Source organism: Nesoenas mayeri (assembly GCF_963082525.1).
Source record: "Nesoenas mayeri genome assembly, chromosome: 28".
In the NCBI taxonomy this organism is placed as follows: domain Eukaryota; kingdom Metazoa; phylum Chordata; class Aves; order Columbiformes; family Columbidae; genus Nesoenas; species Nesoenas mayeri.
In genome coordinates, this window is record NC_137558.1 from 1,806,236 (window position 1) to 1,831,930 (window position 25,695).

The following is a 25,695-nucleotide window of genomic DNA, read 5'->3' on the forward strand; positions in this document are numbered from 1 at the left end:
TTGTCCGTCCAGAGCGTCTGTCCGCGGGCAGGGCGGGTGGGACCTGTGGGTGCTGCAGGGACCCGTGGGGAGCGCAGAGCAGGGTGCCAGCTCGGCGCTTTGACCGAAACGGTTCTAACCATCTGTGCCTTGGTTTCTCATTTCGGCAGTGGGGTTGTATGCGGAGATATTCACTGGTGGTTGTTGCCGAGTCAGGTCCCTTACAGCCCAGTTCCTCTGCCCAGGACCCTTGTTGTGCGTGTCTGTGCCCCAAAATACTTCAATCCTGTGCTCAGTTTTGGGCCCCTCGTCATCAGAAGGACATGGAAATACTAGAGAGGGTGCAGAGGAGGTGATGGAGCTGGTGAGGGGCTGGAGCACAAGTGTGATGGAGCGGCTGAGGGACCTGGGGGGTTCAGCTGGAGAACAGGAGCTGAGGGGAGACCTTCTGATCTCTGAACTGCCTGAAAGGGGCTTGGAGCATGGAGGGGGTTGGTCTGTGCTCCCAAGTGATAAAACAAGAGGAAACGGCCTCAAGTTGAGCAAAGGCAGGTTGAGGATGGTTATTAGGAAGAAACTATTCATGGAAAGGGCTGTGGGGCATTGAACAGGCTGCCCAGGGCAGTGCTGGAGTCACCATCCCTGGAGGGGTTTAAAAGGCGTTTAGACGAGGTTTAGGGACGTGGTTTAGTGCTGGAGTTGGGTGAGGTTGTGGTTGGACTCAATGATCCCGAGGGTCTCTTCCAACCAAAATGACTCTATGACTCTATGGAAATGGTGGGGAGAGGGTTTCCCCCTTAGCCCCCTGCCCTTCCCGCCTTGGCAGCGCCCCTGGGTCCTGCCTTTGCCTGGGCCGGGGTCCGCGCTGGGGCTGCCGCGGCGGGGGGCGCAGGGTTTTGTGCCCCGGGCGGGAGGTGTCAGGGCCGGGCGGGGGTGGCCGCAGGATGGGGGGAGGTGCGGGGGTCCCCGTGGGATCCGGGGGCTCCGGCCACGCTGCGCTGCCCGGGGCAGCCCACCCTTGTGCTCCGCAGGGCCCGACCGGCTCCAGCGCCGCGGCGAGGACCAGATGCACCGCTGAGCGCGGCCGGGCCCCGCCGCGATATGTTCAACCCCGTCAGCGCCCCGGCCGCCGGCTACGCTGAGCACTGCTGCCTGCGCCCCCCGCATGGAGCCGCGCCGGGTGCCGCAGGGCCACAAGGTTGGTCGTAGCCACCTCGCCATGGCTTGAGTGGTGGTTGGCATGAGGGACACCCCACTTCAGTTTCAGCCCTTGGGTTCAGGGGTGCTCTGGGGGTTTCGTCTCCCGCTTTGTGCCACCATCCCAAATACGTCTTCCCATCTTTCTCCTCCCCTCTGGCAGGACTTGATTTCCCCTTGTGCCGTCAGTCCAACCTCACGAGCAGCCAACGTGGTTATGGGGCGGCGCCAGGAACCGAGCATCCCGGCAGTGGTGACGGTAAGTGCCCGGTCTTGGGGGGCGCGGGGCAGGCGGGGGCTCTACATGGGGTCCTGGGCTGTGTCGTGTGGGGGCTGCGGGTGTGGGCGGTGCTGGGGACAGTGCTGGGGACAGTGACGCCGGTGATGGGGCTTCAGGGATCTTCACAGAGTCCCAGAATGTCAGGGGTTGAAGGGACCTGGGAAGCTCATCCAGTGCAATCCCCCCATGGAGCAGGAACACCCAGATGAGGTTACAGAGGAACCAGGCGGGTTGGAATGTCTGCAGAGAAGGAGACTCCACAACCCCCTGGGCAGCCTGGGCCAGGCTCTGCCACCCTCACCACCAACAAGTTTCTGCTCAGATTTAAGCGGAACCTCCTGTGTTCCAGTTTGCACCCATTGCCCCTTGTCCTGTCCCTGGTTGTCACCAGCAGAGCCTGGCTCCATCCTCCTGACACTGCCCCTTTCCATATTGATCCCCAGGAATGAGTCCCCCCTCAGTGTCCTCTTGTCCAGCTCCAGAGCCCCAGCTCCCTCAGCCGTTCTCTCTCCTGTGTGAACAGGAGGGTTTGTGTTGGCTGTGGCCAAGGCGATCAGGAGCTTTTCTGGGGATGGCGGCAGCTGTAGCAGCGAGTACGCACGTGCCAAGGGGTTCGGGTACCCTCTAGGAACATTGGTGGCTGGGGTAGGCAGGGGTGACGCTTTTGAGCCTTTGCCGTAACCCAGAGTATAAATGGAGAGAGGAGTGGCTGGAGAAAAGGGATCTGGGAGGAGGCAGCAGTGGGTCCTGGTACCCAAGAGGGCAAACTGCATCGGGGGGTGCGTCAGACCCCGCGGGGGAAAGAGGGGACTGTCCTGCCGTGCTCAGCACCACTGCACCCTCACCTCTTCTCCCTGACATCCAGCCATAGGTTCATGGGAATGGTTCAGAGCTGTGCCAGGGGAGCTTTAGACTGGCCATTCAAAGCACTGATTTGCCAAGAGGGTCATCAAACACTAGAACAGGCTTCCTAGAGGGACAGTTGATGCCCCAACCATATCGGTGTTTAAGAGACATTTGGACAATGCCCTTAATAACATGCTTTAATTTTTGGTTAGCCCCGAAATGGTCAGGCCGTTGGACTAGATGATCATTGTAGGTCCCTTCCAAATGAAATATTCTATTCTGTTCTCAGAAGCTAACCAGCACACTCAGGGTACTCCTCCAGGCTCCAAAGCAGCAGGCTTGTGTCCTCGGGGGTTTCTTGAGCCCCCTAGGACCCACGCTGACAGGAGTGCCCCCCGCTCTCTGCTGCCATCCCAGGCTCACGGTTCTCAACGCCCCGTGGTGCAGGCAAACTGGGCAAGAAGCGGGCACTGTCCATCTCGCCTCTGTCAGACTCTAGCATTGACCTGCAGACGGTAATCCGCACCTCACCCAACTCCCTTGTCGCGTTCATCAACTCCCGCTGCGCCTCTGCCAGTGGCTCCTATGGCCACCTCTCCATCAGCACCATCAGGTGGGCACCAGACCTCGGCCCTGCTGGCGTGTGTGCCGTGGCAGGCCGGGGTGAGGGCCAGGGAAGGCGGGAGCAGAGCGATCCAGTGGGTTATGGAAGGAGTGGCTGGGAGTTGAGACACCTGGCTCAGAACACTTATATTTCTGCCCCTCTCATGGTGTCGTCTGCTCATCCCTCTTGCTCTTTGCAGCCCATCACTGGGGTACCAGAGTCCACCGGCTCAGCAGAAGGGCCAAAGCCACCTGTATAACCACACTCCGCCTCCCGCCCCGGCGCCGTGTAGCGCCCACGAACACCTGCCCGCCCGCCCGGGGCTCCTGCACCACGGCCCGGCTCGGGTGACGCTCAAGCACTGCCAGGTAAGGGCGCCCTGCATCCCTGCGGGCGCTGCCTCCCGCAGAGGGGTGGTCCAGCGGGCACCTCCGTGCTGACCGCTCCCCACTGTCCCCCTGCCCCGGCAGCAGCTCAAGTTGGAGTGGAGCCTGAGCAGCCCCCTGACCGTCAGATACCCAGAGGAGAGATCTGAGGGTGACATCTGCAGCCCAGCTTCCACAGGCACCCAGGTACTCCCCAGCCCCTGAGACCCCCAACTTCCACAGGGCACCACACTCCTCCCAGTGACAGCGAGCACAGAAGGTGGCACCGGGAAGCGCTCACCTGGCTGTGCCCCCCCAGGACCCCTTGCTGGGGATGCTCGATGTTCGGGAAGATCTGGAGAAAGAGGATGGGAAACCGGAGTCTGAGACCGTGTACGAAACCAATTGCTACTGGGATGGCTGTGCCAAGGAGTTCGATACGCAGGAGCAGCTGGTGCATGTGAGTTAGGACCTGCCTGGGTACTCCCAGTCCCAGAACCTGCCCTCAGGGTGGCTGATGTCCCCGTGTCAACCCCTCTGCTAAGACTATCCCATACTGGGACGCCCCCCTCCCACCCCTCGCCCTGAGAACTCACCGCACAGGTACATGTTGTTGGAAATTGCCCATAGGAAGGGAGGGAGGGACGTGCAGCCTTCGCTTCTCATGGGCTGTTTCTCTGTGACCCTCCCATGCCTTGTCCATGTCTGGCCTTCCTCACCCTGGGGCAGCTCTCCTGAACCTCCAGACTTCTCCTTTGCTCCTCGTCTCGCTCCAGACACTCCCAATCTCATCTCTGAACCTTTGGTGCCTCCAGGCTTCTCCTTAGCTCTTCATCTCCCTCCAGACACTCCAAATCTGCTATAGCCCCTTCACCACCCCTCAGACCACCTTGACTCCTGTGTCTTCTCTTGGTCCTCCCAAAATAGCCCCCGGCCATCTCCTGTATCCCCTCTCTCCTCCAGGCACCATCTCACCACTCTGTTTTCCCCCATCCTCTTGTATCTCCACCCACCATCCCAGTCCCTCCGTGTCCCTTTCTCCCCCGAGATTCTCTTTGGCCATGTGTCTCCCTGACCCTTGTCACCCTCCCCAACGCCACCAGTGATGCCGCTCTCTCCTCAGCACATCAACAACGAGCACATCCATGGAGAGAAGAAGGAGTTTGTGTGCCACTGGGCGGCGTGTTCCCGGGAGCAGAGGCCCTTCAAGGCTCAGTACATGCTGGTGGTGCACATGCGGCGTCACACGGGCGAGAAGCCTCACAAGTGCACGGTGAGCTGGCGTGAAGCTTTGCCAGGGTCCCTTGCACCAGACGGAGCTCAGGACAGGGCGCGAGGTGGCCCATGTGGTCCATGGCACCGAGGGGGACACGTGGTGGGACACACGGGGTGGTCGGGAGCGGGATAGTGCAGGGTGGAGTGGGGTTCATACGTGGCAGCCCGTGTGATGGATGGCATGGGGATGCACCTGAGGTGGAGAGGTTTGAAGTGGGCGAGATGCAGTTTGGTGTCGTGGTTGAAGCCGTGGCAATATGAACACGCAGCCGCTCCCTCACCGCCCCCGATAGGGGAGAGAACAGAAAGGGAAGGGAGAAACTTGGATTGAGATCAACACAGCTTAATAAAATAACAAAATACTAATACACTGCTACTAAATATATATAGAAAATAGAAATAAAAGATGCTCAAGGCAATTCCCTATGAACTCTGGCCACAACTGAGCATCCAGTCCCTGGAAATGGCACCCAAAGCTGATCCCAGAGAGAGAAAAGAGGAGAAAGGCAGAAAGGCTCAGAGGCCTCTGCAAAATGGTAAAAGCCGAACTAAACGTCCCAACCAAAACTCCCCCGGCTGCGCCAAAAAGAGCGAAGAGAAGAACCAGAGAGATCAGAAGAACCAAAATCAGAAGGTCCCAACTCTCCTTAAATAATGAGCAGGATGCTAATGGGCTGGAACAGTGTGATTGCTCCGTGTGGGTGCCAGTCCAGCTCTGTCCATCCATCCCCTTCCTCGCTGCCTCACCCCTGTGGGCAGAGCTCAGAGTGTCCTTGGCTCTCAGAGCAGAGCGATTCAAAACATGAACCCTGTGCTGGGCTGGTATCTGCTTGTTCTCCAACTGAGTGCAAATCATGAGCGTGCCGGCTGGGAAAGAGAAAGGTTTGTAATGCAGGAAGGAAGTCAACCCGTTTTCAGTCCAACTGGCACACACGGCCATGTGGACAGTGGTGGGACACAGAGGGGTCATGGGCTGTGCAGGGATGCGAGGACGTGCACCTGAATGAGGGCAGGCGTGTTGTGCATTGGTTGGGAGATGCCATACGTGTCCATGGCCGATGTGCCGTGGGTATGTAGCGTGGGGGTGATGTGGGGCAGGGTCTGTTGAAGGTGTGTGGCATGTTTCACCCTGCTTACCCACGCAGTTCGAGGGCTGTAGCAAAGCCTATTCCCGCCTGGAGAACCTCAAGACGCATCTGCGCTCACACACGGGCGAGAAACCGTACGTGTGTGAACACGAGGGTTGCAACAAGGCCTTCTCCAATGCTTCCGACCGCGCCAAGCATCAGAACCGCACTCACTCCAATGAGGTACAGACCCACCTGGGGCTCTTTGCACCCCTTTGGGCTCCCCGTTTGCCCCCTGGTTAGTCCCATACTCTAAATTCCTAACACGCCCCTTCCAAGGGGACGCAGCCTCTTGATCCCTTCCCTCTTTCAGTTCTTGGGCTGACTTGTGAGGAAGGGGAAGGGTATTTATTCCCTGCCCAGCTGGTACTTTGCTGGGAGGGGTCTCTATTTGGAGCTCACACCCTCCCTCACCGTTCACACCATGTTCCATGGCAGAAGCCCTACGTGTGCAAGATCCCAGGCTGCACCAAGCGCTACACGGACCCCAGTTCCCTGCGCAAACACGTGAAGACGGTGCACGGCCCCGACGCCCACGTCACCAAGAAGCACCGAGGGGATGCGGCGCCAGGCCGTGCGCTGCACACCCCCGGCGGCCTCCCGGACATGAAGCAGGAGAAAGACACAAATGGCCCCACTGAGGCCCGGAGGGATGACGGGAAACTCTTGGTGCCAGACTTGGCCGTGGTAAGGAGCCGGGGGCGTGGGGACGGCATGGCCAAGCCCATTGGAGTGCTCATTTTGTGTGGAAGGGGAGTTGTCTCCACATCTGCACATCGGCGGGGCAAATGAAATAGAACAAGGGCAAGTGCAGAGTCTTGAATCTGGGCAGGAACAACTCCAGGTTCAGTGTAAGTTGGGGAATGAGCTGTTAGAGAGCAGCGTAGGGGAAAAGGAGCTGGGGGTCCTGGGGACAGCAGGGTGACCATGAGCCAGCACTGGGCCCTTGTGGCCAGGAAGCCAATGGGACCGGGGCAGGGTTAGAAGGGGGTGGTCAGTAGGTCAGAGAGGTTCTCCTGCCCCTCTGCTCTGCCCTGGGGAGACCACACCTGGAATCTTGTGTCCAGCTGTGGCCCCTCAGTTCCAGCAGGACAGGGAACTGCTGCAGAGAGTCCAGCGCAGCCACCAAGATGCTGCAGGGAGTGGAGCATCTCCCGTGTGAGGAAAGGCTGAGGGAGCTGGGGCTCTGGAGCTGGACAAGAGGACACTGAGGGGGGACTCATTCCTGGGGATCAATATGGAAAGGGGCAGTGTCAGGAGGATGGAGCCAGGCTCTGCTGGTGACAACCAGGGACAGGACAAGGGGCAATGGGTGCAAACTGGAACACAGGAGGTTCCACTTGAAGATGAGCAGAAACTTGTTGGTGGTGAGGGTGGCAGAGCCTGAACAGGCTGCCCAGGGGGGTTGTGGAGTCTCCTTCTGTGCAGACATTGCAACCCGCCTGGTTCCTGTGTAACCTCATCTGGGTGTTCCTGCTCCATGGGGGAATTGCACTGGATGAGCTTTCCAGGTCCCTTCACCCCCTGACGTTGATTCTGTGATCTAGTGGGGTGCAGGCTCACAGTCTGTGTGGTGGGTATCTGACCCCCCGTTTCCTTGGTTACTGTTTCGGGTACCCCAGAAGCCGCAGCCCAGCCCAGGCGGGCAGTCGTCGTGCAGCAGCGACCACTCCCCGCTCGGCAGCACCACCAACAACGACAGCGGGGTGGAGATGGCGGGCAACGCCGGTGGGAGCTACGAGGACCTGTCCACGCTGGAGGATGCGCTGCCTGGTGAGCCCATGGGCACCTCGGGGCTCATGACCCTCCACAAGCTCGAGAATCTTCGCATTGACAAACTGAAGCAGATGAGGAAGCCGTCAGCCACCAAGGGCTTGAGTTTGCCAGCCATCCCTGGAGCCGGTGAGATTGTGGGTCCGTTCTATGTGTCCCATGGGCACTGAGTCAAGAGGGGTCTGGTTTGCACACGGAGAGGTTTCCACACCTTCTTTTCACTCGTCCTGGATCTCAACATCTGGGCTGTGACCCATCTTTGGACTTGATGATTGTAAAGGTGTTTTCCAACCTAAATGATTCTAAATGATCTTCCACCCCCTCTTTGTTGGCACCAGTGGACACCCACCAGGAAAGAAGCCATGTCCCGGTGCTGGAGGGGGTTGCCTGTTCCCACTCTGGCCATGAACCATATGTTGACCTAAAGAAAATGGGAAGAGCAACAGTAACTCCAAAGTGTCAGAAAATATTTAACATTACTTGTTTTCACGCGGACCAAAAGATCTGCCGTATTCAAACACAAAGCCTCTTGTCCTCAACACCTCTGACCACTTTAGAATGACCCAGTTCATTGCATGATGAAGCAACATTGTTGGTCAAGAAACCAGTTTCTGGCGTAGCGGTATTTGTAGTCACTTTTGCTTTCTCCGAGAGGCTGCAAATAATGAGATGTAGACATGAACACCTCGTGAATACATTTAGCTTTGCATTTAGCTATAGCTTTATTCAGCATGGCTGTAGATAAGGGTAGCAGCAAACAATCGTTGAAGCTTAAAGAGCATTTTTAACATAAGTACCAAGGGCTTATCACAGAATCAACTGGGTTGGAAAAGACCGCATTTGATCTGAACCTGTTTTATTTTAAGGGAATAGTGTTTAATTGAATTGTCCCCAGCGCCCTGGTTTAACGCCTCTTTTTCTTCCCTCAGGTCTACCCGGGGAGGCACCCGGCGTCTCGGCGCCGCCGCTGGCAGCGTGGCAGCGGCGCATCGCGGAGCTGTCGGCGGCAGAGACGGGCCCGGCGCTGAGCGAGCGCCGCAGCAGCACCACCAGCACCGTGAGCTCGGCGTACACCGTGAGCCGGCGCTCGTCCCTGGTGTCCCCGCGCCCACCCGGCGCCCGGCTGGGTGGCGAGGCGGGCGGGATGCCCGGCGGGGCAGGCCTGCCAGACGGCTATGACTTGGTGTCTCCGGACGAGTCGCGGCGCTCCAGCGACTGCGGCGGGCTGCCGGGTGTGGGCAGCCTCACCCCGGCCCAGCGCTACCGCCTCAGGGCCAAATACGCCGCGGCCACGGGCGGGCCGCCGCCGACCCCGCTGCCCAGCGTGGAGCAGGTGTTGCCGCACGGCCACGGCAGCTCGCCTGGGGGCTACCTCGGGACGCCGGAGCCCCGCTTCCTTGCGAACGGTTTGCCGCGAAGGCACAGTTCCAATGAGCACGCTGGCTACGCGGGCGGCGTTCCCCCGCACCTGCTGCCTTGGAACGGCGGACGGCGGGCCAGCGACCCTGCGCGCACCGCGGCCAACCCTCCCGCTGCGTCCAGGGTGCAGCGCTTCAAGAGCGTGGGGAACGTGAACGTGCCGGGAGCGGGCAGACCCGCTCTGCAGCCCGTGGGTGGTTCCGATGCCAACCTTCAGCGCCACGTGTTCTCCCCACGGCCGCCCAGCATCAGTGAAAATGTCTTCCTGGAGACAGCAAGCATAGACGGCCCCGGCGCAGGCATGGAGTCCGGCTTGCTAGAGATGGAGCAGTACTTGAGCTACCCCGAGGAAAGCTTCCCGTGCCAGGGGACAGGCACGGAGCTCCAGTGCCTCTACGGCAGCGCTCAGCGGACCACGGGGGGGATGCAGCTGAACCCGGGAGGGCACAGGGACATGGAGGAGGGATTGCTTCAGTCCGACTTCTCCCTTCCTCCGTGCCAGATGAACCAGCACTTCACGCCCATGCATGCCGGCGGCGAGCCCATGCCGGCTCCGTGGGATGAGCCTCCCCACGGCAATCTGGAGCTGAGCTCTGGGCAGTCAAGCATCAGCGCTGCCGTGTCCGGGCCGCACTGTCACCATCCAAGTCCTGAGTACCTGCTCCCCAGTTCTTGCGGGCAGCAACCCAAACTTGTGAGCTCGTGCCAGGATCGGGGTTTTAATGGGGGGCACCGGCTTAACCGACTGCAGATCAAATGTGAGCAGCGTTACCCGGCGCCTGCCCCGGCGCTTGCTCCCTGCCAGAACGCCAAGCTCGCCGGGCCCGTGCAGCCTCCGCCATCCTTTGGCCAAGCCGTGAGTGCAGGGCCTGGTGGTTACCAGGCTGAGGAACTCAGTTACATGGGCATGTCGAGCCCGGGTGCTCGAGGAGCCCAAAGCTCCGCCATGCAGAGCAAAGAGGCGATGGTCTGTAGCTACGTGCAGGCACAGCAGGCTCTGATGTGGGGGGACCAACCAGCTCCCGCCGGAGGGGACGCCGGCGTGGGGCTGGGCGGTGAGCCTGGGCAGTGCCAAGCCGCGCAAGCACCGCTGTACCTTAGCCCCAAGTACTCCGGTTACCAAACCAAACCAGACCACCTGCAGGGCCCGCCGGAGACCCAGCACCTGCTCAGCGCCCCGTGCTTCCACCCAGAGATGGTGCCGCACCCGCCTGGCGGCCCTAAACCAGCCGGTCACCAAAACAGTGTGAAATACGCGGGTGATGGCTACGCGGGGCTGGATCCCAGCTCCAGGCGTGCGCTTCGCTTGCCCCCCGCCCGCCCTGCACCCGAGGGGTTCAGTAACTCCCAGTATCGCCCGGGCCAGGTGGGCAGAGGGGGACATAAGGTGCTGGGCCAAATGGCAGCAAGCTGCAGGGGTCCCCGGCACTACGGTGGGAGCTTGGAAGGACTCAAAGGCAGCTCGTGTTACCACCTGGGCTCGGGGGAGCAGATGGCCAACAGCCTGGACTCTCTGGACCTGGAGAACACGCACCTTGACTTTGCTGCCATTGTGGAAGATCCAGAGACGCCTGCGCTGCTGCCCGGGCCACCAAGCCCTGCTGGTGGCCTCCTGCTTGCTGCATCCGGGGGTGCCAACATGGCCGTGGGTGACATGAGCTCCATGTTGAGCAGTTTGGCGGGGGAAAGCCATTTCCTCAACTCCTTGTCCTAACCAGGAGGTACCAGCCATCAGCCAGGGGGGAGCCGAACCGCATTGGGGCAGAGGTGCGAAGTCCCTTCTCACGTGGAGATTTGTGGCATGAAACACCCCAGGGTGTCCCCTTGTGCAGTCTGTGAGTGTCAGGCTTGCAGGGAAGGGACATTGCGGGGTCCCACACACAGCTGTAAGCCCCATTGGGTGCTGTGGGTCACCTCTTGGGGGGAACTGGTTTGACAGAGCCCCTCCATTCCAGTGCCTGGAACCTTTCCCTGCCTCCCTCTGGACACGGTGACCCTGGGCAGTCTTGATGTCAAAACCAAAGAGTCCTACCCGCCCCCATGTTCCCATTACACCTGCCCCTTAAATCCTCATCTTTGTCTTGACTGCAATCACTCCTTGCTTGGCAAGGCCACCCCCTCCCTCCCAGGGACGGCGCCCGTGTCGCTCTGTGTCTGTCTGTCTGTCCGGTGGGTGTTATCCCAGAGGAAAAGCGGCGCCCCCCGTCCCCATTAAACCCTTTCTCAGGGGGCTGCGGGCTGTGAGCGTTTCGACCCACGAGAGCCCCGCATGGCCCTTGGGGGTCCAGCCCCAGCGTGCGCCCCACAAGCCACGCACATGCAGATCTCAATGCGGGTATGAGCTCAACTCAGTCACGCTTTTCTTTGGGAGGTTTAAAGGTTCTGCAGCAAGGAGGACCCTAAATTGACAATATCTTGTACTCCAAAGATAGAAAAGTGCTTTCAAAAGCTGCCGCTTCCCCGTTCACCTTTCCCCACCCCAATTTGGGGAAAGTCCCCATCTGTGGGGCTGTGCACACAGAGTGGGAGCCGCCACCAGGGCGCGAAAATAGCCCCGACACCCTAAACCTGGGTCTGCAACGGGGAAAAAACATTAATTAATCAATAAATAGAACAATTTGGGGGGAGGGGAGGGGAAAAAAACCCCAAATGGAAACAGCTGAAGCGCCTCTCGCCGTGTGCAGCTGCTGCCCCCTGCTGGCGGGACGCGGCACTGCAGGCGGGACACGGCGCATGCGCAGCGCGGTGATGGGGTGGGGCCGCCGCTGGGGGCGGGGATATGCAAATCAGCAGAGCAAGCGCTCGAACTGGCTGCCGGGAAAAAAGAAATGGAATATAGTTTTCAGGTTTTCCGCTTTCAGCCTTATTGACCAAGCAAGGTGACCAAAGCTGCCCAAAGTGATCCCCCTAAACTCACCCAAATCCCCCCAAAATGACCCCAAACCCCGCCCACTCCCACACCCCTGGGCGGGCTCTCTGCTCCTGAGGGTGTGTCCTGTGCAAGCCCCGCCCCCTACAGACCCCACCCCTAATTGGGCTCCGCCCACGGGGACACGCCCCTAAGAGGCTCCACCCCCTCCCTAGAGGTGGTTCCCTGGTCAGTAGGGGGTGTGTCCTTTGCAGACCCCGCCCATTCCAGACTCCGCCCACTCTCAGTTTTGCCGCCCCCCGGGGTGTGTCCCAATCAGACCCCGCCCCCTTTAAAAGCGCCACACCCCAGCCCCCGGGCGGGGGGGTTCCCTTCTCAGGCTCCGCCCCTCGCCCCACCCCCTTTATAACCGAGGCTATAAAGTGCGGGTGCAAAGCCCTTCCAGGTGAAGGCTCCACCCTCCAGCACTTGCGCTACTTAGTTAATCGTGCTCATTAACTGACTAATTAACAGGAACCCCGAGAGCAACAAGAAACAGCTGGCCACGTGCCCTCCTGTTGGCCACGCCCCCCCTGCTGGCTACTCCCCCTTCAGCAGACCACGCCCCCTCCATTCAACTGACCACGCCCCATCCAGCTGACCACGCCCCCTCCATTCAATTGACCACGCCCCATCCAGCTGGCCACGCCCCCTCCATTCAACTGACCACGCCCCATCCAGCTGACCACGCCTTCCCTGGGTAGAATGGCGGGGTCACAAGGATCTATGGGGCGGTTGTGGGGGTCACGGGGTCTGTGGGGCTCAATGGGGCTGTTTTGGGGTGAAACACCCCAGAAGAGGCTGAACCCCCTGCAGGTGTGCGACCCACACACTGCCCCACAGCCCCCATACTGCCCCATAGCCCCCTCAATGCGCCACTTAATGACTGCGAACTGCCCCATAGATCCACAGCAGTGCCCCCCAGCACCCCAAAACCCACCCCCCAGCGCCTCCATTGCCCCCCTGCACTTGTGGGGCAACAAGGGGGTGGTCATGAAACCAACCCCGCCCACCACAGGAACCCCCAAACCCCCCCAAAGTGACGGGTCTTGGCGTCTCACATGATGGGGTGGGAGGCGCGGTCACCGTTGCTGTGGCAACGCCCAGATCTCGCCAGCAACTCTCGCGAGATCTGCGGCTGCTGGCGGGACCCCGCTGCGCGGCCGGGTCCTAAAGCCCGACCGGGTCCTAAAGCCCGACCGGGTCCTAAAGCCCGACCGGGGACGTACAAAATCTCCTGGGGCACGTATAGCACCGCTTAGGCTTGTATAGCACGGCCTGGGTTACATATAGCACCACCTGGGGCTCATATAGCCCCACCTGGGGTACATATAGCATTTTTTTGGCTCGTATAGCACCGCAAGGGGCACGTATAGCACTGCCTGGGGTACACATAACATTGCCTGGGCTTATATAGCACCACGCGGCGGTTATATATCACTGCCCAGGGCACATATAACGTTGTCTGGGCTCATATAGCACAACCTGGGGCACATACAGCACCCCCTAGGGTACGTATAGCACCGCCTGGGGTACGTAGAGCACCACTTGGGGTACGTATAGCACCACTTGGGGTACATATAGCACCACTTGGGGTACATATTGCCTTGGGTCATATATTAATTGCACCACACATGGCCCATATAACAATGTCTGGGCTCCTTTTCCTTTTCCTTTTTAATTTTCCTTTTCTCCTCTTTCTTTTCTTTCTCTTTGGTCTTTTCTCATTTTTCTTTTTCCTTTATAATTTTCTTTTTTTCATTTTTTCTCTTATTTCTTTCCTATTTTTCCTTCCCCCCCATTTCCCCCTTTACCCAGTTCAGCCGCTCTCCATAGGGCAGGATGTCACACACAAGTGACTCCTGGCACCTTCTCACCCCATCATTGTCCCCAAGGTGTTTTGGGGCATCACCAGTGATGGAGCCTAAATTAGACTCAGCCTAACAGAGCAGCCTGTGTAATCCGGCGTGAAAGACCCCCCCATGTTGGCACAAAGCAAAGCGCAGGGTTGTCCCTAAACTTCAAGCTGGTGACCCTAAAAGACCCCCCAGTAACCAGAGTGGGGGGCACTGGGGGCACTGGAGCTGGGGACCAACCTGCATCCAACAGCTGGGAGGCTTCAGTGCGGCTTATTTTCCAGCTGTGGCACATCTGGAGGCAGGAGATGGGCACAGTCCTTGCGAGGAGCAGGCAGGTGGCACCAGGACACGCTGTGGTGTCCCAGGATGTCCCCTGGGCCCCGATGTCACCGCCACGACCGTTAACTCAATTAACTCTGACCATCAGCCGGCCCTAACGACCCAACACAGCAGCAGCCCTTAGAGGACCCATTTCTAATTAATTTTAGCTCGTTAACTAATTAGAATAGAACCAGAGCATCGCTTTGGTTGGAAGGGACCCTCAAGATCATCCAGTCGAACCGTTAACACAAAAATGTCCCTCAAACCTCATCTCCACGTCTCTTCAGCCCCGCCAGGGGTGGTGACTTCACCACCGACAACCCTTTCTGTACATAATTGTTTTCCTAATATCCAATCTAATCTAATTAATGGATTTACTTGTAAATTCTCAGAAAAGCCGCATTCCCTGCAATCCTTTCCCCCCCTGGGAATCTTTGGTGATGCTCCCGGCCAACATTCCCCCCCGCAACAACGTCACCCCTGGGCCGGATCCCGGTGTCCCCGGTGCTCCCCGTTCCCGAGATGTTGGCGCAGAGCCCCGCGCCCCCCGGGGATGCCGGCAAATCTCCAGGCCTGGGTCATGGCCAAGGTGGCCCAGGTGCCGCGGCGGCTCCCGGGGGACGGTCCAGGGATGCTCTGGGGGTGGGACACGGAGCCCCGGCTGCGGAGCCGGAGGAGACGGGGGGCAGCAGCTGGGCCAGGCGGTTGCCAAACGGGCAGAGATGGTGGCTCCCGGCAAAGCCGAGCCGGCGGCTCAACATCTGGGGCCCCGTGGTCAGCGGCCAGGCAGCAGCGGCGCTGCCCGTGCCAAGGGATCTTCCTCATCATCATCCTCCTCCTCCTGCAGAGCCTGGCAGGGGACCTGGGACAAGCCTCCTCCTGCCTATGGGGACATCGGGGCAGACTCTGGGGTTGGGGACACTGAGGCAGGCTGTGGGGTTGGGGACATTAGGGCAGGCTATGGGGTTGGGGACATCAGGGCAGACTCTGGGGTTGGGGACACTGAGGCAGGCTGTGGGGTTGGGGACATTAGGGCAGGCTATGGGGTTGGGGACATCAGGGCAGGCTCTGGGGTTGGAGACACTGAGGCAGGCTATGGGGCTGGGGACATTGGGGCAGGCTGTGGGGTTGGGGACATCAGGGCAGGCTCCAGGGTTAGAGACATCAGGGCAGGCTCTGGGGTTGGAGACACTGAGGCAGACTCTGGGGCTGGGGACATTAGGGCTGGCTCTGGGGTTGGGGACATTAGGGCAGACTCTGGGATGGGGACATCGGGGCAGGCTGTGGAGTTGGGGACATTAGGGCAGGCTGTGGGGTTGGGGACATCGGGGCAGACTCTGGGGTTGGGGACATCAGGGCAGGCTCCAGGGTTGGGGACATCAGGGCAGACTCTGGGTAGCCCCCTTAGCTCTTTGCTGGGACAAATCTGGTCCCAAGAGGTCCCCTAGATCTGTCCTGTGTCCCCAAGGCTGTGCTGGACCCCATGGCCTGGTCCCCCCAAACTCTCCCGTGTCCCCAGGGCTGTGCCACCTCCAATGCCACATCTTTGAGGACTCCGAGCTTTGCACAGTCCCTCCTGCTCCATGACCTCTGCGTGGACGAGGCCACTGCCCCCAGAGTCGGGGTGTCCCCGCGGGGCTGTTGCTGCTGAGGGTTCCTCCCAGCAGGTGTCACCTCCCGCCCAGGGATGCGCCACCAACCCTCGCCCGGTGCCACTTCTGCCTCTCGCACCGTCGCACACGCGTGTGCCGGAGCTGCCGCCTTCCCGTGGGGGGTGACGGTCCCCAGGGACATGGGGGTGACACGGTGGCCCCTGGGGCTATGTGTGTTGTCACGGCTGCAGCGACCTGGGACAGCCGGTGGCTTTTGCAGCTCCTGGGGCTGTTCGGGGCTCCTCTGCGACGGGCGGGTTGGAAATACATCGGTATCAAAATTGGGGTGGGGAGGGAGGGGCTGGGAATCTGCGGGGCGCTGGGCTGGGAATCTGGGGGGGTGAAGGGGGGTTGGAGCAGCAGGGGGGCAGGAAAAAAAAGGATAAAAGGAAAATAGAGAAAAAAATAAAGGAAAAAGAAGAAAGAGAAAAGAAAAAGAGGAGGAAGGAGGGTCCCGCTCCCGGGTCCCGGGGGCGCCGCGCTGCCCAGGCCGGGCCCCCCGGAGCTGCCGCGGAGCGCTGGAGGGGCCAGGCCCACCCCCGGCCCATGCGCAGCCCCGTCCCCAGAGCAGATGTCGCTGAGCCCCCGGCCCGCACCCCCCGCTCTGGAGCCGCCATTGAGATGCAAAGCGGGGCCGGGGCCGCCCCGCCAACTGCCTGGCCCGCCCCCCCCCTCCCCGGGGTGGCGCTTCCCCTGCGCCCCCGACTGGCCGTGACCCCCCCGCTGCCGCCCGGGCCTGGGGACCCCCGGGACCCCCCGGCATGGGGACGTGGGGGCGTCCGCTCCTGTGCCCCAGCATCCGGGTGCTGAGGCCCCAGCCCACCCAGTACCGCCCAGTGCGGGTCCGCTGGTGTGGCCCCGCTCCCAGTAGCAAAAGCCCATCCCGGGGGGTCCTGCCCCAGCAGCACAGGGGGAAAAGGGCTTCCCCCCCAGACCCTTTATCTTTTTTCCCTTCTTTTCTCTTTTTCCTCTTTCCCTTTTCTCTTCTTCTTCTTTTTCTCTTCTTTTTCTCTTCTTTTTCTCTCCTTCTCCTTCTCCTTCTCCTTCTCCTTCTCCTTCTCCTTCTCCTTCTTCTTTCTCCTTCTCCTTCTCCTTCTCCTTCTCCTTCTCCTTCTTCTTGTTTTCTTCTTCTTCTTCTTTTTCTTCTTCTTCTTCTCCTTCTTCTTCTTCTTCTTCTTCTTCTTCTCTGTACTTTTTGCTTTCTTCTTCCCTTTATTTTTCTCCTTCTTCATGAAATATAAAAGTTATAGTAATTTAACCTGGTACCGCATCACAAAACTTCTGTAAAGCAGAGGAGACCCTAGAACAAGATTAAAGGTGGGTGTCCCCAGCTCTGCCCTTGGCACATCTGGGGGCTTCAGCATCCCACTCGCACCCTGCCCCTCACCAGAGGAGCAGCCCTGGGGAAACTGAGGCAGGGAGCTGGTGAAAGACTCAGCCCCATCCATCTCCAGAGCATTGGGACACACTGGGTGCCCCAGCTCTTGGGGGGACAAGAGGTGACCAGCAGGCAGGGGGAGGGCTGCAGCGAGGGTTGGGGACACGTTTGGTCCCCACGGAGTGTCCCCAACCCCTGACATGTCCCTTCTCCACCATCAAGAGCCAACACCAACTGGACCCCACGATGGGGCCACCAGGATGGTGCCCGTGGGGCTGGGGAGACCCCAAAACTGAGCTGCCAGGGGACCCCAGGAACAGCGTCCCTTTGTCACCGCCCCCCCTCCGCCACCTCTCCCCGGTGCCACCATCGCTCAAATTGACAAACACGGGTCAGCGAGCGCTGGCTGCAGCCCCCGGCCCCCGCCGCCCCACGGGGGCCCCCCAGCCCCTGATTTCTGTTTAATTGCATTCCCCAGTGTCATGCAAATCAGCTGTCCCGGGCGCAGCTGCCGGGATTAAATTAGACCCCGTTAATACGCGGTAATTGCGTTTCCGCACAGGCCCAGGAATGCCAGCCCGGGCACGGGGGCGGCAATCGCCTTTCACAATATTTACTCTGGTAATTCCCCCCTTCCAGGGGCTGGCGGGGGCACGAGGGGATGGAGAGAATCACCGGGGTGGGGGCGGTGGCCAAGGGTGCTGGTGGGACATGGAGACAGGGGTGGGTGAGGTTTCCCCCTTCTCATCATCCCCAAATTTTGCCCTTTATATGCACAGGTTTGTGCCTGGAGCATCTGAGTGGTGGGTTCATCCCCTCCCAGGTGGAACATCGTCAAGGTGGAGCATCCCGGGGTGGAGCAACATTGAGATGGAGCATCCCAGGGTGGAACATCATTGAGATGGAGCATCCCAGGGTGGAGCAACATTGAGATGGAGCATCCCTGGGGTGGAGCAGCATCAAGATGGAGCATCCCAGGGTAGAAGATCATTGAGGTGGAGCATCTCAGTTGAGATAGCATTGAGATAGAGCATCCCCAGGTGGAACACCATCGAGGTGGAGCATCCCAGGGTGGAATGTCATTAAGGTGGAGCATCCCTGGGGTAAGCAGCATTGAGATGGAGCATCCCAGGGTGGAAGATCATCGAGGTGGAGCATCCCAGGGTGGAACGTCATCAAGGTGGAACATCCTTGGGGGAAGCAGCATTGAGATGGAGCATCCCAGGGTGGAACATCACCAAGGTGGTGCATCCCAGGGTGGAATGTCATCAAGGTGGAATATCCTTGGGGGAAGCAGCATTGAGATGGAGCATCTCCAGGTGGAGCATCATCGAGGTGGAGCATCCCAGGGTGGAATGTCATCAAGGTGGAGCATCTCAGGGTGAAGCAACATGGAGATGAAGCATCCCAGGGTAGAAGATCATTGAGGTGGAGCATCCCAGGGTGGAGCAGCATTGAGATGGAGCATCCCTGGGTGGAATGTCATCAAGGTGGAGCATCCTTGAGGGAAGCAGCGTTGAGATAGAGCATCCCCAGGTGGAACATCATCGAGATGGAGCATCCCAGGGTGGAATGTCATCAAGAAGGAGCATCTCAGGGTGGAACAACGTCGAGATGGAGCATCCCAGGATGGAATATCATCAAGATGGAGCATCCCTGGGGGGAACATCATCAAGGTGGAGCATCCCTGGGGGAAGAAGCATTGAGATGGAGCATCCCAGGGTGGAGCAACATCAAGATGGAGCATCCCAGGGTGCAGCAGCATCAAGGAGGAGCAACCCAAACCCAGCTCCTTTTGGCCAGTCCTGCTGCCACTGTGAAGACCTGCTCCAGGTCCCCCAAGTCCCCCATGTCACCCCAGCTCTGCTGGGATCACAGTTCCCCCTCATGGCTGCAGATCTAGGACATGAAGCATCTGAGCAGGATGATGCTTTCAAGGGATATCTCCTTGCAGAGCAGCTGGGAATGGCCACAGGGTGAGGGACATCTTGCGTGTCACCAACAGATGGGGGTGACACAGACAAGCTCAGGACCTGCCACCTCTTCTCCAGATGTCCTGGGGATTATGAGGCCTGTTCCTCATGGGCTGTGCTGCTCAGAGAGGGAAACTGAGGCCCAGGATGAGCAGGAAGGGCTGGGACTATGTGGGGTGATGGGGATGACCCAGAGCCCGCAGTGCTGGGGAATGGAGAAATAGGGGGGGATGTGGGGTGGTGGGAAGGCGATTGGGGGGATGATGAGATGTGGGACATGAGGGTGACAACCCATGAGAGGTGGGGGGGTTAAATGTGGGATGGAGGACGCCTAGGAGGGACAGACAGACATCTCGGGGACACCCAGCACCCACTCGGGATGGTGCGGAGGGGCTGCACCCCCACCCCAGCCACAGCCCCCCACTCTCTGCCCACCCAGGTCCCCGGGGCTGGTTCTGGGAGGGGGGGAGCAGGACGGTTGAACATCTTGCGCGAACGGTCCCGCTGTCACCCCACCAGATGCCGTGTCCCCGCACAATGGCATTAGCCAGCGGCACGTGGCCGCGGGACAATGCTCCCGCCACCGCCCCGCTCGCTCCGGGGGTCACCGCCATCCGGGGGCCACCGCCGGCTCCCCGGGGGGACGTTTCGCCGTGTGTCCCCCCCACTCTTTGTGCGGGTGCCGGGACCTGTTGGAGCCATCTGTCAGGGAGGGGATGAAGCCACCGCCGAGCCGGGCAGTTGTGGCAACAGGCAGATTTATTGGCCGCAATCTGTTCCTGCCGGCCCGGCCCGGCGCTGGGAAGTCAGCCATGGATCCACTAATGAATTAATTAGTATTCCCTGTAATCCCAGGCTGCCAAAGACATGATTGCGAGTGCTCTAAATTAATGGGAAGGGTCCTGGGGGCTGGCGCGGGAAGGGACGCTCCCATGCAGTGATGCTGAGCTCTGGGACCAGAGTCCGGGCAGGGATGGAGGGGGGGGGGATGGCTTTTTTTTGGGGGGGGATGACTTTTGGGGTGCCACTGCCACCTTCAACCCAGCCCCTTTGCCAGCATGGGCGGCCGCAGTCCCCACACTTGGAGGAGATGGGGGGCAGAGCAAAGCAACCTGTAACATCTGGTTCTTAATTAACGGGGGGTCTTTTCCCATCGCCCCCATCTTGCCAAGCGGGGGCTGTGGAGCCCGGGGCCGCTTGTCTTAGCTCTGCCGGGCCCCTTCTGGCTGGACCAGCTGCTAATTATCCCCACTTTGCTCTCTCGTTACAGCTGGGAGGGAGCTGCGTCCCCCCACCATGCTGACCCCAGCACCTGGACCCCCCACCCAAGGTCCCAGCATCACCATGGGGGTGCCCCTCCAAGGGTGCTCACATCCAGGGGCACCCATCCAGAGGTGTTCATCGAGGGGTGCACATGCAGGGATCCCCATCCAGGGGTGCCCATATTTAGATGCCCATCTAGGGGTGCTCATCCAGGGGTGCTTGTCCAGGGGTCCCCACCCAGGGCTGCTCATGCAGGGTCCCCATTCAGCGATGCCCATCAAGAGGTTTCCATTTTTGGATGTCCGTCTAGGGTCCCCATCCCAGGGCGCTCATGCAAGGGTGCTGGTCCAGGGATGCCGATCCAAGGATGCTCACCCATGGGTGCTCATCCAGGGTGCCCATCTAGGGTCTCCATCCAGTGGTGCCCATCCAGGGGTGCTCATTGAGGGGTGCTGATTCAGGGGTGCTCATGCAGGGTCCCCATCCAGAAGTGCTCATTTTGGGGTGCTCATCTAGGAGTGACCATCTAAGGTCCCCATCTTAGGTGTCCATCCAGGGGTGCTCATCGAGGGGTACTCATCTAGGGTCCCCATCTTAGGATGTCCATACCAGGGTGCTGGTCCAGGGATGCTCACGAAGGGTGCCCACCCAGGGGTGCTCATCTATGGGTGCCCATCCAGAGGTGCCCACCCAGGGGTGCTGGTCCAGGGGTGCTCATGCAGGGGTGCCCATCTTGGGTGTCCATCCACGGGTTCCCGTCTAGGATGCCCATCCCAGGACGTTCATCCCAAGGTGCTCATCCAAGGGTGCCCACCCAGTGGTGCCCATCCAGGGGACCCCACCCAGCGCACCCACTCAGGGACACTCGCCTACAGGTGCCCGCCCAGGGATGCCCGGTGACTTGGGTGCCCACCCGGGGACACCCACGCAGGGATGCCCGGGGGTGCCGTCGGGGTCCCGGGGCGGGGGGGGGGGGCGGCGGGAGGAGCCAGGCTCGGCCACCTCCCCCCGTGGGAGGAGCCACGCGGGATCCGTGGCCGGGCAGGAGCCGCCGGCAGCGCGGAGCTCTCAAAGCCGCCGGGAGCGGAGCTGCCGCCGGTGCCGGGAGCTGCGAGACCCTCGGGGCTGAAGCACCATGTGCCCGGGCAAGTGACAGCGGGAACACGCTCCGGTGCCCAGGTAAGGGCGGACCGGGACCCCCGCGGGTGACCCGACGGGACGCCCCCACGGACGGGGCTCCCCGGCCGCTCAGTGCTGCCGGTTCCCTGGGCGACCCTCGGGGACAACGCGGGGGGATCTGCCTCGGCCGGGGAGCAGCGGGACACGGTCCCGGGTGGAGTTTGTGCCCTCCGAGCGGGGATGAGCCGCCGGGGGTGCGGGATGGAACCGGCGGCACTGAGCCCCAACCGACCCCCGTCTCCCCGCAGCCGCCGGGGATGGAGCCGCAGCCCCGGGGTCGGGGGGGACCCCTGTGCTGGGGGCTCGGAGCTGGGCACCCTCTCGCAGCGGGTCCGGCTGTCGCTGGGGATGGAGGTGATGAAGGTGATGGGGGGATGAAGGACCTGCTCCAACCCCCGGGTTTTGTTGCTCCGCTCTCAGGGTTGGGGACCCCGGTGCTCTGCAAGCGCAGCCCCTTCCCCAGCGAGTCCTGCCGAGGGCCAGGACCCTAGCAGGGGGGACACCAGCCTGTCCCCCCCACTTCCTCCCCCTTTTCCAGGTGTGGAAGCTGCAGGGCTCCCCTCGAGTGCTGTGTGCCCCCTCTCCCCTGTCCCAGTTGTCCCAGTCCCATGAGTGGGACTGGAAGCTCTGGGCAGCCCTGGGTGACACCGATGTCCCTGTAGCCACCCAGATGGCCATGCCGGAGCTGCTGGAGCAGCTGTGGGGCTTTTCATCCGCCCCCCAGCCAGAGCGCACCGGCTGAGCCGCATCCTCCTGTGTTCCCAGGCAGGACACAGCACAGCACTCTCCAGTAAATCCCGATTTTCATGGTCTGCTTGGGGGTGTCTTGTCCATCTCCGTGATGAACTCCCAACCCAGCTGCCCATTTTCATCCCTGGCTCTTGTGCCAACATCTTTTCTGCATCCTCCTCCTCAGCCCTCTGGGTTTCTGCTGCTTTGGGTGGTCCCGTCCAGGGTCAGGATCTTCATCCCAGGGGCTGGTCAGGTTGTCCTGGACCAACTGTCCCCATCTGGGGCATCGAGTCCCTTGAAAGGAAACCAGTGGAGGGTTGAAACCAAGTTTCTGGTCCTCCAGGGAAGGAGGAGGAGTTGAACAGAATCATTTTGGGATGGGAGCTGGGTGCCTGGTGGCACAAAGGGAAATCATCTCCCTCTGTGTTAAGCTGAGCCAGCCCTACTTGAAAATTAAGTTTTTTATTACTTTTACCGCAAGGAGTTGGTTGTGGTTCTTCCAGACAAAGTGGGATGGAGATGTTTGAAAACGAGAGGTGTCCAAAATAAGGGGCTGGACAAGTTTTCCATTCCAAAGTGGGTCCCCGCCGCCTCCTTGCTTGGGAAACTGGGGAACTACCAAAGCGACTTTGTCAGGCAACTCCCTCTTTGTCTACTTTTCTCCCTTTTAAAAAATCATTATCAATATTCTGGAGAAAAAGAGCAAAACTCCTGCAAATTCGAGCTGGATTTCCAAAGAGACAAGTTTCTAGAACCCCATGGAACTGCTGTGCCATGAAGTGCAGGGAAGGGGGAGAAGATGCTGGACCGGGGAGGGACTGGAGCTGTGGGTAAGGATTATAGAATCACAGATGGTTTGGGTTGGAGGGACTGTCCCAGCTCCCCCAGTGCCACCCCTGCCATGAGCAGGGACATCTTCACCAGTTGCTCAGAGCCCCATCCAGCCTGGCCTGGGATGTCTCCAGGGATGGGACATGGGATGCTGCTTTGGGACAGGTCCCCAAGGCTGGAGGGACAGGAACCCTCCTCAGGGGTGGTTGGAGCAGATCTACAGCCATTCCTGGGCTGCAAAGTGGGTGCAGACCTGTGGTCCCACCAGGGTGCTGGCAGAAGGTGTTTGGACCTGGTTCAGCCAGACCCATCCGTCCATCCCAAGGAAGGTCCTTCACCACCTCCGACCCTGGATTTCCGAGCATCTGACAGACCCCAGTGACTCTGCAAAGAGTTAATTGGGGCCACATGGTCCTCTGGGGATACGAAGGCTGCGCACAGCAATTAACACCCTAATCCAGCCCGCAAGCCCCATCACGCATATTAAAAGTGGGATTTTCTGCGTGGGGTGGACGGGGCGGTGGGGCCGGGGCTTGGGCAGCACACTTTCAGCAAAGCTGCTTAGATACTAAGCTTTATTAAATGAGTCAGGCACGCTGACAGGATTTGGAGGGGCTGATTAACATGAAACTCGGGCTGTTTTGTGCAGTGGGACTGTGGTCGTTATGGCAAAGGAAGGTTCAAGCAAAGGTGCCCAGGTTAGGAAAGCTCAGGCAGGAAAATACCCAGCGGCAGATCAGCAGAGGAACTTCACTTTAGGATTCCCTTTTGCAACCCACAACGTGACAACCAGGGTTGAAGCCATGAGAGGGAGGACTCGTCGAATTATTATAGAATCACAGAATCATTTTGGTTGGAAAAGCCCCTCAAGACCAACCGTTCCCCCGACCCTATCACAACCCCATGTCCTGAGAACCTCATGTCCGTCTGTCCAACCCTACAGGGATGGTGACTCCAGCACTGACCTGGGCAGCCTGTTCAATGCCCCACAGCCCTTTGGGGGAGAAATTAATAACCTTAAAATGGAATTGTTGGAAGCCCTGGCAAAGAGCTGCTGGGCCCTGGGGAGACGCTTCAATGGCTCCCAAAAACCAAGCAGAAACTATTGTAGATAGATAAACAGATAGATGGTGGATACTTGGATTCTGTAGGTACCGTTAGAGGACTGAAAGTAGTTGTTGTCTGTGGAAGATGATTTGGAGCTCAGTTCCTAATGCCCTCAACATGTTGAGTGATGCTTCTGCTGGATTTCGTTAACATCTCGTTGTCCCTTCGTTGCAGAGATCAGAGATGACCAAGACGTACGCCAAGCCCAAAGAGATGACGGAGCTCGTGAGCACCCAAGTCTGGATGGATGACACGTTGAGCTCCAAAGATGAGCTGAAGGATGAGGACGGCAGGCAAGGTCCTTTCGGATTGATGCCCGGCTTGAACGAAGAGCACGACAGCATTGAGGAAGAAGAAGAGGAAGAGGATGATGGGGAAAAGCCCAAGAGAAGAGGACCAAAGAAGAAGAAAATGACCAAGGCGAGGCTGGAGCGGTTCAGGGCCCGGCGGGTGAAGGCCAATGCCCGGGAGCGCACACGGATGCACGGGCTGAATGATGCTCTGGACAACCTCAGGAGGGTGATGCCCTGCTACTCCAAGACTCAGAAGTTGTCCAAGATTGAGACGCTGAGGCTTGCAAGAAACTACATCTGGGCTCTGTCGGAGGTGCTGGAGACAGGGCAGACCCCCGAAGGGAAGAGCTTCGTGGAGATGCTCTGCAAGGGCTTGTCCCAGCCCACCAGCAACCTGGTGGCTGGTTGTCTGCAGTTGGGACCACAGACCTTGTTCCTGGAGAAGCATGAGGAGAAGTCCCCGGTGTGTGAATCAGCCATCTCCAGCCACCCCTTCACCTACCAGTCCCCGGGGCTCCCCAGCCCACCCTATGGGACCATGGAGACGCATCTGCTGCATTTGAAGCCACCGACCTTCAAGAGCTTGGTGGACGCTTCCTTTGGAAACCACCCCTCTGACTGCACCACTCCCCCCTACGAGGGTCCCCTGACGCCACCCCTGAGCATCAGCGGGAACTTCTCCTTGAAGCAAGATGGTTCTCCAGACCTGGAGAAGTCCTATACCTTCATGGCCCACTATCCATCGGTCAGCCTGGCTGGAGCACACGGACATGCCTCCCACTTCCAGACCACAGTGCCCCGCTATGACATCCCCATAGACATGAGCTACGAGTCTTACCCGCACCATGTGGCTGGGCCTCAGCTCAACGCCATCTTCAACGAGTAGCAAAGCAGAGTTAGACCCAAATTCTTGACGCAGAGAGAAGTTCGGGTATCACTACGGGGTGAGAGACTTCTGAGCATCTCTGCAGGACGCTGCTGTGGAAGGTTCAGCCGTCCCTCCTGTCCTCTCCCAACAGGTCTGTGCTGGTGCCACCTTGTTGACATCGGAGCTGTCCCCAGGAGCCATGTGAACCCTTCCTTCCACCGCCAAGAGCTGAGCCATTGCCTCCTCCTCCCTCTCCCCCAGAGATGTTCATGAAGGTGGCTTCAACCTGCAGGACTTTCCTCCTGAACGCACTCCAGCACTTGGGATCGGCCATTGCCAAGATGTCACGGCTCCTTCTCTTCCATCCTTGGGGTGGGGGGGTGTGGGCACACCTCTGTCTCACATTGGGGATGGACAAGCCCCTCCTGCCCCTTGGGATGACAGGTTCCCCTTCCACACACTCCAA

The 25,695-nt window shown here is 59.7% G+C and overlaps 2 protein-coding genes across 2 annotated transcripts; both read left to right on the plus strand.

The window, feature by feature from the left end:
• Positions 1-1,080: 1,080 nt before the first annotated feature.
• On the plus strand, positions 1,081-10,579 carry GLI1 (GLI family zinc finger 1; the record flags this gene model as incomplete). The annotated part of the gene is made up of 11 exons (XM_080360588.1): positions 1,081-1,177; positions 1,340-1,435; positions 2,720-2,915; positions 3,106-3,274; positions 3,377-3,478; positions 3,591-3,731; positions 4,395-4,544; positions 5,692-5,856; positions 6,112-6,360; positions 7,296-7,575; positions 8,376-10,579. 11 exons carry the CDS (start codon positions 1,081-1,083, stop codon positions 10,577-10,579), a joined length of 3,849 nt encoding a protein of 1,282 aa, XP_080216714.1.
• A 13,672-nt stretch (positions 10,580-24,251) lies between these two features.
• NEUROD4 (neuronal differentiation 4) lies at positions 24,252-25,247 on the plus strand (the record flags this gene model as incomplete). Its single annotated transcript, XM_080360694.1, has 1 exon — positions 24,252-25,247. The coding sequence occupies one exon, from the start codon at positions 24,252-24,254 to the stop codon at positions 25,245-25,247; it is 996 nt and encodes a 331-aa protein (XP_080216820.1).
• Between the last annotated feature and the right edge of the window lie 448 nt (positions 25,248-25,695).